The 14,869-nt window shown below is 40.3% G+C and overlaps 1 protein-coding gene across 1 annotated transcript in view; it reads left to right on the top strand.

Moving 5' to 3' along the window:
- PCNX2 (pecanex 2) overlaps positions 1–14,869 on the top strand; it is a 328,170-nt gene that overhangs the window by 158,427 nt on the left and 154,874 nt on the right. The window contains exons 20-21 of the mRNA XM_054980165.1: positions 4,314–4,455; positions 6,540–6,717. Of these exons, the coding sequence (XP_054836140.1) occupies positions 4,314–4,455; positions 6,540–6,717 (320 nt within the window). The remainder of the gene's footprint in view (positions 1–4,313; positions 4,456–6,539; positions 6,718–14,869) is intronic.

Genomic DNA, 14,869 nt, shown 5'->3' with positions numbered 1-14,869 from the left:
TGTTGGCCTGGTGTTTTTCAGAACTGGAGCCCATGCTCTGTTCAGAAACCTTAAGAATGAACAGAGCATGGGCTCCAGTTCTGAAAAACACCAGGCCAACAAAACACTCCACACCCGACAATAGCCCTGCAGAGAAGATTAGCACATCAAGCACCAATCCATATGCAAAAGAACCTCCTCAGGATACAATGAAGCCTCCCGCCATTAGCATTCCACACCCTGGGAAACTCTTACAGAATGACTCAGCTCAACCCCACCCCTCCTGAGTAGATACAAATGACCTACATCTTTTCCAAACTGTGACACTGAGAGATCTCTGTCTTTTGGTGCTACACCTCTGAAGATGCCAGCCACAGCTGCTGGCGAAACGTCAGGAACTACAATGCCAAGACCACGGCAATACAGCCCGGAAAACCCCCAACAACCATCAATTTTTATATATTTTGAGAAAATGATTCAAATATTGATAACCTTGTCTGAACTTATAATTAGTTAGCCCAAGAAAGTGAGCACTTTTAAAGCGATACAGTTAGTTATTGTTTGGAGATGGTTCTGAAATCCTAGAAATATGAGAAGCTGAATTGATCAGGAGTTTATTCTTAGAAAGGACTCCTTGCCTGTGCCCTGTTTATATTTGGGTAAGATCTTGGACACAATTGCCTTCCTTTAATTATCTATGTTATAATTACATAGATATGTAATTTTCTGTTGACTGAGCTAGTATCAAGAATGCTGAATAATCATGTTTTAACAAAGGCTTAGATTGGTAACTGAGACTATAATTGTATTTTATAATATCCAGTAATGAATATAAAATATTATTTATGATATTCCTCCTGCCAGGAGTTAAATTATCTGACATAAGAAATCTAACTAGGGCTTCTTAAGTGCATATCTATGAGCCAAAACACACGAGAAGAAATACCTAGATTCAGTACGTGTTCTCTTACCTCAAGGTTTCTTGGGAAGTGTAGGTGTCTTGGCAGCTTAAAGTTTAGCATTTACAGAGCAGCAGGAAGGGGAAAGGAAATACAGGCGCCTGTATTTTCCTTCCTGCTGCTCTGTAAATGCTAAACTTTAAGCTTCCAGGACGCCTACAGATCCCGGCAAACCTTGAGGTAAGAGAACACATGCTGAATCTAGGTATTTCTTCTCGTGTGTTTTGGCTCTGTATCTGAATCAGGCCTGACTGGAATCATCCAGAACAGTGCATCGTCTGTACCACCCTGTCACTCCCAAGGAAAACCTGGAAGTGATGTCGGGTAGCTCTAGGAATTGCTGGAAACCCTATGGTAAAACCATAGACTTTCTGAAGATTTTTAGAGCTACCCTATGTCACTTCTGGGATTTCTAAGATTTTCCCTAGAAATGATGGTGTCACAATGCAGATGCTGCCAACATTTTTTTAAAAAAAATTTCTACAGCCATCAATAGGTTTGTTGGTGGACAATAAGGACTGCCAATGGGAGATGTGTAGTGGGAGGCCTAGCAGCCCTATGTTAGATCATAATGTGTAATCATTTCTGAGAATTTTATGATAACTAAAAATGGACAGAAGAATTTATTTAATTTGTTCTTTTTTAACATAAAGATTGACAACACAAATTGGCATCACTGTATTGCTGAAGCAGGGTTTTTGAAGTTGGTTTTTGTAGTCAGTTTTTGTATACACCAAGCTCACATGGTCATGCATTTAGACTGCTGTCAGGGAAGATGTGGCTCTAGGAAATAATGAGTTTGTGTTATCTCTGTGGCCTCAACCCATGAAGCATTGATTCTATGTAATGTTCTGGGGATCTTCCACCCACACTGGAATGAACTGAACCTGTGCAAGAGGAGGGTGCGAGGTTGTTTCCTCTGTTTAAAACAATCTCTGCCATCTGTGCTATCTGTATATGTTAGCCAGTTTATCTAGGCACCTGTGCTTTTGTTCTGTTCCATTTATTGGTATTTACAACCTCTTTTTAAAATGTTGCATAATAGTGAATTAGTTTTGTGCAAATATATGTAGGCATCTTTTTAACATAAAATCCTGGCCCTTAAAATACCTTTCAGTTTTACATTTTTGGCAGCATTATTTTTCAGATGCTTGGATATAGAACAAAGTTTGAGTGTCAACAGTGTAGGAGCCTGTGATTTTAATTTCCTGCACTGAATTCTCATGAGACACCATAAAATTGAATGCAAAAAGTCCCATTGTTAAAAAATTGGTTTTAAGTAACTGCTAGCTTCAGCAGGTGGTGACTTGAATGCTAGGGAATCTGTATATGCTTTTAAATCTCAGAGACTTTTATGCAATTCTTCTGAAATTTTCTGAGCTACAAGCTGCCTTGTCTTTGATAACATTGATTTGTTTTTTAGCTACCCTATTTTCTTTGGTGCACTATAGGAACTTCCTGTCAAGTTTTGATGGGTTTGTGCTTTAATCACTTGCAATGTATGTGTTTGTCACATGAGAAGATAAGAATGTCAGCACAATGGCCACTTATGTGACCTCAGTCTCTTTTCAAAACCAGCCCAACTGATTCTCTGCTGAAAAACCAACATTCTTGTAAGACACATGCTAAATGCTTTGTTTACAGAATTGTTAAGCAGTATTATAGATTCCAAGATTTACTCAGGAGTAGAGATGGGCATGAACAGAAAAAAATGAACATGATGTTTGTTGTTTATTGCCATCCACGAACAGGGACTCACGAACAACCACGAACATGGCCCTCTTCACGAACATGTTCATGGTTGGCTGTTCGTGGGGGCCAGCAGGCTCTTCTCCAGCCATTATCCAAGTCAAGATCCCTACTGCACCACTCCCAGAAACCTGACCTGAGCAGGCACCAGGAAGGGTACCAATAATAAATAATAGCTTGGTCCCAGAGCCTGGCAGCAGCCCTGGAACTTGAAAGGGTAAATCCCTATCCCACCACACAAAGAAAATTCAAGCTCCAATGTACTCTCTCTATAAAAATGCCAACAGCAGCTGTCTCTCCCTCTCTAAAGCCAGAGCTCCCCCTCCCCCCTGGTCTTTGTTCCCTTGTAACAAATTCGGAGCTCCACACTTGAAAGGAAGACCTGCCTATCAAGCTAAATTGGGCTTAGATTGGGGTTTCCAGGGCAACAGGAGGAGTTCAGACAATCCCTGCCTAAGTTGCCAAGGGAATTGATTGTAGGTGCCAGACTGTCTGGCTTGATGAACAGCAACGAACAGCAACGAACGAGGCTTGTAATAACCACCTGTTCGTTTGGAATGGGGCCTCATGAACCGCTTGTTCCCGAACAGCAGATTGGGCTGTTCATGGCTTTTTTTGGTTCGTATTGCTGTTCGTACCCATCTCTACTCAGGAGACACGTTGCATCTGAGTGTATTGTAGGACAATGGGAGAGCAAATAAAGCTCAACCCTTCTTAATGATTTTAACTCCAACTGAAAAATCAAAACTTGATAATCAACAAGTATTTGAAATGGTCTAATGGCACAGAAATGCTAGTTTGGGATGTTAATATGTACAAGAATGACCTTTGTACTTCACAATATTTGCAAAGGCAATTTCCCCCCAAATCATCAAGATTATTCTAGGCTGTGGTCTGTGCCCAGAGTCAGACACATACACACCCACCCACACACAATGCATTACATACCTGAGTAAAACTTTCTGAGGCAGCAGGCAGAGGGCAGCATGGAAGTGTCTCAGTTCAGTAAGTCAAAAGATTTGGTCAAAAATACAACAGCTAAAACAGGAGGAGAAGTCTTCATCTATTACAATTTTATAATTAAAACTTTAATGCTTGGAACTGAAATCTTTACCATCACAAAGATCTTACCCTGATTAGAAAAGTTGTATTTGGTGTGTGCTTAATCAATTCTGGTAAGCAACTAGTATTGCCTTAGTCTTCTCTGATTTCTTTGCTAATTGGGTGTTCCTCTTACAGTCTACAGTTGTCTATAAAAGTCTCTGTCTCCCTTTAGCTGTGGCCAGTTTTCTTTATTGTGCCTTCTGTTGTTTCTAAAACTCCCATTTTATTCTCAGGTTTATAGAGCTCTAACCTGTTACTTATGCAGTCAGGGACATCTGCTACATTGGTCTATTATCTGGAGCTTAACTGGCATTAAATTGCTCCTATGATTTCTCTCTGATTTTAACACATATTACAAGATGTGAATAGAGCATGAAGTCCTCATCATCTGAGCCAATTTCAGCATTAGCATTCATTGTAATAAATGAATATTAGTTAATAAAATATACAGAATTTATAAGCTGTCTCTGTTATTTGTGTTGAATATATTTTGAATGTGTTACCCTTTCTTGGAAATTTCAGGCGCTGCCCATTTAATGTGGTTTGAAAGACTCTATGTGTGGCTTCAGTGTTTTGAAAAGTATGTCTTATATCCTGCAATCATACTGAATGCCCTCACCAATGATGCTTTTTCAATCAGCAAATACAAGAGGCTAACCCCACAGTAAGTTGTTCATACTTGATAGTGCAATTAAAGGTTAGATGTGCAAGCAGAAGCATAAATGGACTTAACTTGTGCAAGATCTTGTGTATCATCTAATGCTTCTCACCCTATATATTATAGTACCCCAAAATTGGTTGCACAAGATCTTACACAAATGCAGGGCTTTTTTTCTGCTGGAACCGGTGGAACAGAGTTCCGGAACCTCTTGAAAATGGTCACATGGCTGGTGGCCCCGCCCCCTGATCTCCAGACAGAGGGGAGTTTAGATTGCCCTCCGCGCAGTGCAGAGAGCAATCTAAACTCCCCTCTGCCTGGAGATCAGGGGGCGGGGTCACCAGTCATGTGACCATTTTCTCCGAGGGCAATCCCCTGAGTTCCACCACCTCTTTTCCCAGAAAAAAAGCCCTGCACAAATGGAAACAGAAGTGGGAACAGAATAAGTTTGACTTCGTGTAAGCAGCAAACGTGATCTGTTTGTTGCATTTCCACTTGTGCAAATTTTGCATTGGATCCAATCCTAAGAGTGAAATTAAGAGAAAAGGAACATTACATCTGTACCAGGCCAGCAGCACTCGAGTCGTAACCCACCAACTTGGATGCAGCCTAACAACAATGGATTGTGGTCTGCCGGGTACCGGACAACCAGCCACCTAATTTTTGCAGCCTTTGGAAGATGGCAAATAGAGGAGGTTTATTTAACTTCTAGTAGGCAGCCATATGTTGCTGCTGGTTTTATGTTTGGTTTGGTGAATCACAAGTTGTCCTAGACTTTGTATAACTGTTATGACTTTCCTTTCCCTTGGAATGCTTTTGTCTTTGCCCTTCCCTTTCAAGCTTCATTCTTTTTCTGGGATGCCAAATCCAGCAAACATTCTTTTCACTTTGCAAGGTGCCTACTCACAAATTCAGAGCCAGCCTTCTGTACTTACTTATGTTGCCTTCAAAATGGAAGTATGAATCAGAGAAGAGGCTGTAACAGGCTCAGGAAGAGTTTCTGACAGTTCATTCACACTGCAGCATTTAGTTACTTGTTTAGAGTAGCCTCATCTCAAACTAACCCAGAAATCTGCATGAAGGGGCAGGGACACAAAGCAAAAAATAAGCGCCATTGAAAATGAAATTGCTTAAATCCAGCCAAGCTGACTACCTTAACAAAATGAAAGGAGAACACAGTCTATCTATATCATGATATACTCCGGGTCTTGAAAGAACTTGCCCCTCATCATAGCAGACTTCCTACCATTTTGTACTTTTGTGGATTATATTAATTTAGTTTGGAGATACTGGCTTTTTCACAATTTTCTGATCAAGCTGTTGTGTGTGTGTGTGTATGTATGTGTGTGGGCGGGGGCTCATATAAAGTTACACCACCTCTTCTTGGAGATGATGTAATTTCCACAAAGCTATTTTCAGGCTTAGTGAATCCAGGGACAGAATCCCAAAGTTGTTTTATGAATGAAAAGAAACTCTCTGCTCTGAGATCCTTTCTTCTCTTCACTTGGATCCTATGGTAAATTTCTGCTAACAGAATGGGAGATAGATCAAGATGGGTAGCCATGTTAGTCTGTCTGTAGCAGTAGAAAATAGCAAGAGTCCACTTGCACCTATAAGACTAACAAAATTTGTGGTAGGGTATAAGCAGAGAGAGGCAGTTTTAGCTGATTTCTCCCCTTCAGCTGCAAGCTCCTCCTCCTATTCTCCCCCTCATGTTGTTTGTGTGGTTTCCTGCCCTTAAGAGCATTTCAGGGATTATTTGGCACCATAGGTGAGGTGAGAAAGTTCTTTTTCAGGGAAGGAAATGCCTTGTTAGCAAAGATTTACTATGGGATCCAAGTCCCCGAGTTCACTTTCATTTTCTTCTTGATTTTTCAAACCCTGATAACTGCCATGGAAAGTGATGATAGCAGTTGACTTCAATAAACATGATGACTGAAAAATAGTACTAATGGGAGAAATAAACATTCAGCTTTTTACATGGAGATTAAGTAAACAAAACAGAAGTAGGCTTGATGTGTTTGTTAGTATCTATTCTAGATATGCTAGTTTTCCTGATTTGAGTTTTTCTTTTCTTTTTTGTCTTGCAGCTGTGATATCTTTCTGATTACAATTGCAGGAATGAAGCTTCTGCGGTGTTCTTTTTGTAATCCCATTCACCAGTTTGTTACATTGAGCTTTACTGTGATCTTCTTCCAGTTTGACTACCAAGATATCTCTGAGAACTTCTTGTTGGATTTCTTTGTGATGTCCATTGTGTTTAATAAGGCAAGTGAATTGATCTTTAAAACTCTGCTGTAGTTTTGACTACCACTGTTACTTCAGCTTAGTCTTCTTTTCTTTAAAACTCTATAATTTTTCTGTACTGCTGAACTATAATTCTGTATATTTAATGTTTAAACCTTGTTTTTTAAAAAAGCTCAACAAAAAGCAAGAATGCAAGTATATCCCTCCATAGCATCAGAAAAAATTAGTCTTAAAGTAAAATGTCTTTGAAATGTCATGTTGACTTCTATGTTAACATGATGCTGTAGAAAATCACAGCTGTAGAGCAACTTTTAGAAATAGAATAATTAATGAATTGGAACATGACTTCCTGGGTCAATTGTAATGGTCTGCCCCCCCACCCGAGTAATTGCTTGAATGTTCCTTTATCTTTTTAGTATTCTAGGTTTTGACTCAACAAGCTCCTAGCGGAAATTACTCCATTATCAAATTCATTTTTAATCTCTGGTGTCTGACTGACTTTCCTACTTTTTTTCTGGACATTATACCCTGTTTTATGTCCCTTGACAGTATCTTTAAAATATGGCACAAATGCTAGCTTGGTGCCATGCTTCAAGATTACATATGAATCTTGTGGCATATTAAAGGCTAACAAAATTTTATTCCAGAATTTTGTATACCAGAACACATTTCTTAAGATTGTTCAAATGTTCTTTTTTGTGCTTTACATATGAAGTACATGAAGTAATATGTTACCATGTGGGACCATAATATTCAGAAATCAAAAGTCATTTGACTGCACCACTGAATATGATAGTTATACAGCACTTTCAAAGAAAATGACTTGATGTTAAAACAAGTCAATAATGCCAGCCCTTCAATTATTTGGGGCTCGGAGTGGCTCCTAAGAATACAGAAACTGACCATCAGGTTATGACATGATGGCTAAATTCTCTATTATCAGAGGGCACTCTATGTCCCTGAGACTGCAGAGTTCTTGGGATAGTGATCCCTATATTGTTGGAATGTCATGTTATTGTAATAATTTAACTCCTAGAAAATCCAAGAGGTGAATGATTACAATAGTACAATATCCAGTACAATAAGCAAAATATTTGGACTAGACCAAGTCTCTAGTGTGTTGTTCTAACTAGGGATGTGCGCAGGAAAAAAAAAGGTTGATTTTATTTGGTAACACCTAACTGGGGAAAAAACTGGAATATGGGGAATACTAAATTGATTCTCCAGTTTGGTTCAGCAATACAGAGCAAATTCGGTAAAATTCACCCATTGTTTCCTATGGGAAGCTCAATTCAGAAATTTCTGGTGGCCTGAGGGGGGGTTATTTTTTGACCAAATTTCACCAAATTTGCAGTGGACTTACTCCTATCTGTCCTCTGACAATCTCCCAAATTTCATAAAGATTGGACCCCAGGAGCAATTTTATGGCCCCCAAAGAAGGTGCCCCCAGCCACCTCCAATCTCCATTATTCTCTATGGGGAAAACTATGGGGGCTATCCAGGAGGCTGGGGGTGGCATTTTGCAAGCAAAATCCACCAGATTTGCAGCAGATATACTTCTAGCAGTTCTCTAACGACCCTCCAGGTTTTATGAAGATTGGACCAAGAATACCCTCCCAGAAGAAGAACAACCAACAATTGAACACCTGACCAAATCAAACTTCTATGCCAACAGAAAACAGAACCCATCAAAAAATACCAACCAAGAAAGCCCAACAACAGGGGAAAACAATCCCCACAGAAGAACAACCAGCAAAATGAACAGTAAATATAACCAACTTCAAAAGCCAGAAATCAAAGCCCCCTGTACATAAAAGCCCAACCAAAGACCCCCCCCCACACACACACACCCCAAAAAGAGAGAAAACCCCAGTCAATCTACGATTCTCAAACCGGGCAGCAGCCAGGAATACAGTATAGGACTTCTATATTTTGCAGATTGTCACATTTTTCTGATTATTATATTGTTACGTGAATTGGATCCCCAAGAGTTTTCAAAATGCTTTGTCCTGGCCTTCTGAAATGATCATTCGGTCAGTATCAGTATATCCATCTCTTCCTTGAACTCTTCGAGGTCTACTATGCATCAGTAAGAAAAAGAACTGACAGGTTAAATCAGTGCACAACTCAGTCTCTGTAAAGTTCACAACTGTTTTTAAGAGAGATAGAAAACACATTTTTACTGCCACCACCTTTGGCAATGTAGAAATAACTCTGAAAGTGACAGCCAGGAAGTTGTTATTCACTGAAGGTGTGAATTTTCCCATGTCTGGAAGGCAAGGCTTTTTCCTGAGTGTGATAAGCCTCTATCATCTTTATAGAAAAAGAAGCTATATCTATGCAGTGTTTGAAAGAACGGTTCCATTTTTGATGCTAGCTGAAGAAAAACACAATGACATTCCCAACATTGTTATTCTATGTCAGCTGATTTTTTCATCTGCCATCAATGACTCACAGTAATTGTATTCCTTGCTTCCTTATGTCTGTTCTTATATTAATGAAATCCAGTTGAATCCAAGCACATACATTTACTTATTGAGCAAATAAGGATACTAGATTCCAAATGCCAGTGCCCAAGGTGTTTTTTTCTATGATAGCATTTAACTATGTAACCCACTCTGGAGTGATTTAGATAAATCAGTAATGTTGGCTGTTTTCTTTTCAATGTGGATTTTTCTCCAGTTCCTTATCTTGTTATACAAGACATGTGTTGTCCCTTAACTATTAAATCTGGAGCTGTAGGTTCAATGTGTTAACCATGAAACCTGGCTAAATGGCACCTTGAACAAGAAGAGGAATATATTCTACACCTGCCAGTTTTCTTCTTCAGCCTTTCCCTTTAGTTTCTTTTCTCCACTTGATAACAAAATATGTCCCAGACTCTCTGGATAGGTGAGGGATTTGCACAAGAAGTGTTAAATAGGGGTTAAGCATCCTCTTCCACCACTGTGGTATATTTTAGGGAGCAGGCCATGATGTACTGGTAGAGCATCTTTCTTGCTTTCCTGGTGAGTGGTAGCTGAAGAAAATATTTATTTGAAATACAATTCTTATGTCTCAATATGGATTATTTCCCCTCTTTCGGGCTTCTGAATATAATAATATATAAACTCCTGCTTCTCAGATTATACTATATATTTGTTTCATGTGGGTTTTAGTAGTTTTATCTGTACAGCTTTTACAAGGATATACTGGTAAAGATATTTCTTTTAAAATGAGCTTCTAGTATCTCAGTTCTTTCACATTTGATAATTGTAACATATAACACACAGCATTTTAAGATTATATACACATGAAGGGAGCAATATCTTGGTTTTTCATTTTGTTAATTAAAAATATGCTTTCTAAGCACAAGATGTCTATAGAAGAAGTGTTTGCTACATGCTTTATATGTTCTGATTAACTGTTGTCCTTTGGCTTTGACTGCCAATCAAGGTCAAAACCTGTCAGAATTTCTTATGGAAAATGTGACAAAATGAGTTTGTCAGCTTAATCTGGTCAGCAGGAGGCCACCTGCTGGGGTCTTTCTTGGAGTAAGGATGAGGGGATTTCATGAATAATTGCAAGATTTTACCAAACATTTAGAGACAGAATTTCAATTCAAGATTAGTATGTCACTATCTAAAAATTGCAGTTTCCATCTAAATTTCAAATCTGAATCTTGCAGAGTTCACATCTTAGCTATCACCAGGCCAGTCAGTGGTAAAACTGAAGGAGGATGCTGGTCTATAGAACCCAACTTGGGAGCAGTCCTGTAACCACTCAAGTTGTATTTAAATCAGCCATATATATTAGAGCAGAAAAGACTGCTCAGGAAGACATAGTTTCCCATGTCACAGATCTGTAGTTCAAGTTCTGCATATGTTTAACCCCCAGACATCTCTGAAAGGAGTCAGAGGCACAACTGACATTAGTACCCTGAGTCCCTGTCACTAGTGATGGGCTCTTATGCTGGATGGCTGCTACATGCATACCAATAATTTGCTTTACACTTTTAAGTATATCCATTTGTCTGCTGAGCTCATGAGATTCATGGCTACTTCTCTCTCCTGTTTTCTTATCACGTAGTCTGCATCATTTATAACACAGCATCAGTAATAGGGGAGTTGTTTTAATTATATTTATTTATATACTATATTTATAGTCTGCCTTTCTCACTGAGACTCAAGGCAGATGGACACAGTATAAGTCAATACAATCAACAGGATGGGACATCCAGTAAGCAAATGCAACAGGATTTGGATTTCAGAAATCTGAAAACAAGCAAAAATCTTACAGCAGAACTGAAACAAAGCATAAGCATTAACATGTTTAATGATGCAGAAATTATATAGTAGAATCATACTTAGAGCAACAGTGGTATGTGCTATACACAGTAATCTAGTCCACAGTCCCTATTGCTTTATCAAAGCATCTTTTGGAAACAGTACATTGCAGTTTACCTCTTATTACTTGTATACAAAAGCTCTCCTGAATAATTCAATTTTGCATAGTTTGTGAAAAACCAGGAAACTGGAAGTCTTCCTGACCTCATCTGGCAGGCCATTCCATAAAGTGTGGACCACAACAGAGAATGCATGGGTATGGGTAATTTTTTAAAAACCCATTTGCAAGGTGGCACTAGGGGCATGCACCCCAAAAAATCCCCAGTGATCCAGATCCAAGTTTCAGAGATACTTAAAAAAAATCCAATATCCCTGAAATCTAGGTCAAATTCTCTAATCCAGTTAGAGTATCCCTAATTTATCTGGCCATTACTTCCTATGGGAAATAATGGGGATGGGTGGGTCATTTTTTAAGCAAAATCCACTACATTTTAAGGTAACCTACTCCTTCCTGTTCACTAAATACTTGTCAAGTTTCAGGAAGAGTGGATCCTGGGGTCCAGTTCTATGGGCCCATGAACAAGCTGCCCCCTGCCATTCTCCCTTGGTTCCTGTGGGGAAAACATTTCCAAGGCATTCCAGGCAAGAGGAAACCTTAAGCAAAGACAACCTCTGGTCAAAGCCAGTCCCAAATATAAGTGCCACTCCCAGGCAAGCTGAACCAACAAAGTCCAGCAGAAGCAGAGTGAAACAAGGGAACCAATGTCAAAGTAGAGAATCCCAATGTCAAACCTGAGAATTCCAAACTAACTCAAGGAAGGGGGGCTCACTAGAGCTACACAGTTTAAAAGGTGGCTGGTGGCAGCTTGAAGGGCTCTTTTGGAGCTTGAGTGTGGGCAGAGGGCAGGATGGGAATCTGCCTGCTGCCTCCTATACCCTGCCAGACTTGCACCACTCTCCTGCCACTGTGGAGCTCGCTTCCACTTTGTGTCGCTGCTTTCTTGCTCACTTGTTGTTGTTCCATCCCCCACCAGCTTCAAGGTTCATGCCACTTTTCTGCTATAGTGCAAAGCTTGCCTCCACTTTACAGCTTCTGGGCTAAACTGTTGGAAGAAAGCATTGCTGCAGCTGTATAAACCTCTCCAGCAGTAATGTTGGATCCAGTATCATTCCTAGGCTTTTAACTGATTCAGCAGAGGTCAGTTAAATCTCATCGAAAGTGGGAAACTTTCTGAGTCTGGCCCATAAGGAATGATTTGAACCAGCCCAATGCACATACATTGATACCCACCTCTGCCTACAAAAGCCTCAACAAGATGGCAAGGTCCACTGTATCAAAGGCAGCAGAAAAAACCATTAGGAGCAACAAGGAGACATGTCCTTTTTCTACACTGACAGAGGTTGTCAGCTTAAATCACCAGGACCATCTCCATCCAATAGCCCTCCCTGAGGCCAGACTAAAAAGGGTACAGAGCGTATCAGTTATCCAAGAAGACCTAGTGCTGGTCCTCTACTGCTTTCTCAATCACTTTCCTATTATTTACAAAATTTATACCCTGCCTTTCTGCCCTCATCAGTGTCACCAAGATGGCCAATAGGTTAAACATAATAAGAAAACCTCATCTTAAAAACCATTAAAATCAAAAAAGCACATTAAAACAAAACCAGAGCTAAAATACACATACAGAAACATAAAAACAATAAAACATAGGACAAGGAGTTATCACTAAGTGAACGCCACACGAAAATAAAAATATTCACCCACTGTCAGAAGATAGCAATGAAAGGGAATAGGCTGCAGCTGCCACCAACTTATCTAGCAGTAAGCCTGCATACGAGTTCACCCAAATTGCAGACCTATTCCTTCAAGGGGAGTGCAACCCTATCCAGTATGGGTGGCACCTTAAATCCTGGGACAGACCAGCCACTCACCAGTAGTGCTGCCATCTTGTTGAGATTAGGCTTCAATTTATTAGCCCATGTTCATCTTAAACTGCCTCCAGGTATCAGTGAAGGATTTCTACAGTCTCCCTGGGATCTGCCAGAAGTGTAAGGTAGAGCTGAGAGTCATCACATATTGGTGACAACCCAACCCAAATCTCAGGATGACCTCATCCAGCAATTTCATGTAGATGTTAAAGAGCATAGGGAACAAGATGGAGTCTTGTGGGACCCCACAGGCCAAAGGCCTATTTCAAGACTGGGGTGCCCCCCCAAGGAGGTATTAATTACCTCTCAGACCTAGTCAGCCAGCCCCTTTGGCAGATTTAAGTAGCCAGGAAGAGCAAGAGTCATACAAGCAGGTGATAGGCTTCAAACATCCAGAGATTCTATCTATATCCTCTAACTCAATAAACCAAAAAGTATCCCAAACAACTGGATGAGACAACATGCTGGCACTTCCTGACCATGCCAGTGTTAATACAGGGCCCAGGTTAATATGCAAGTGAGAGATTTTTTCTGCAAAGTGTTGTGGAAAATGGTCATGGCAGGCCACCAAGCAGTGCATCTCCTCCTGCAGGCCAGATCCCAACAGGCCTCTGACAACTTGGATCAGCTCTGGTGGCCTACACTGGGCAGATGCATTGGTGGGGGAAAGGTGTCATGATCCTTACATGATTTTAGCAGCCAGATTGGGCAAGGATCCAGGGCATAATTAATGAGGCTGCCCATGTCCCTAGCAAGAGCATTCCTGTGCAATGGGAAATAATATAATGGTTGTGTTGTGTTTTTAGTACTATGATGGTCAGCCTGTGTAGATATAACTATAGTGAGTAGTTGTCATTGCTCTATCACAGACCCAGATTTATCAAGGCACTGAAAGAACTTCTTGAAGCTCTTTTGCAGTGACATACTAAATAGGGATTACTGCATGTGATCGAACTTCACCATATTCTTGTGCAGTTTGTGCTCAAAGTCTCTGCAACTGCGGATCAAGTTTCAAATAAATGTTTATTTACTTCATTTAAACCCTGCTTTTCACCCAATGAGGATCCAAAGCAGCTTACATTATTCTCCTCTCCTCTATTTTATCCTCACAGCAACCCTGTGAGATAGAGCATCAGGGTTTGAGTCCAGTGGCACCTTAAAAATCCATAAGATTTTCAGGGTATAAGCTTTTGAGAGTCAAATCTCCCTTCAAAGTCTCCCAAACTTTAATCCAACACTTTATCACTATACCACAATGGCTGCTTTGGAATCTGTTCATAAGTGCTTTGTCCATGGGCTAGTTTAGAATTTGTCTGCCTCATGTGGAGTTCTCGTCCTGTAGCACCAGGTACAACTTATCCTAGGTCTTGACATCAAAACATTGTTCATTTCCCTGCCTGAAAATCACACCATTTGCTAGCATAGATACACATAGAAGTATAATGTCAAGACATGGCTTTAATGTTGCTTTATGTATTACAGGCAAGGAAGAACATAACATAGAGCCACCATTTTTGTAATGTTCTGCCAAAAGGACAGGAGAGTATGCACTGTTTCCTCCTGTGATGACTAGACATGGGCACGAACAGGAAAAAACCCGAATACGTTGTTCGTTGTTCGTTGCCGCCGATGAACACGAACCGATGAACAGTAATGAATGTGTCCCATTAATGAACATGTTCGTTGTTCATTGTTAGTGGGGGCCAGATGAGCCATCTTGGGACTTAGAGAGCCCATATTCACAGGGAGTGTTCAGCAGGCTCTCCTCCAGCCATCAACCAAGTTTGGTCAAGATTGCAATACGGATCTTGGAGTTATACATTCCCAAATCCGATGCCCCCAGGAAACTCCCATTCGAAACAATGGGAGCCACCAGTTGATTTTGGCCCCATGTACAAGCAGTGGACTCTAGGGGGCGG

Source organism: Eublepharis macularius, chromosome 1 (genome assembly GCF_028583425.1).
Source record: "Eublepharis macularius isolate TG4126 chromosome 1, MPM_Emac_v1.0, whole genome shotgun sequence".
Classification (NCBI taxonomy): Eukaryota; Metazoa; Chordata; class Lepidosauria; order Squamata; family Eublepharidae; genus Eublepharis; species Eublepharis macularius.
Note: the sequence above shows the minus strand (reverse complement) of the source record. Positions and strands in the feature narration are given on the sequence as shown.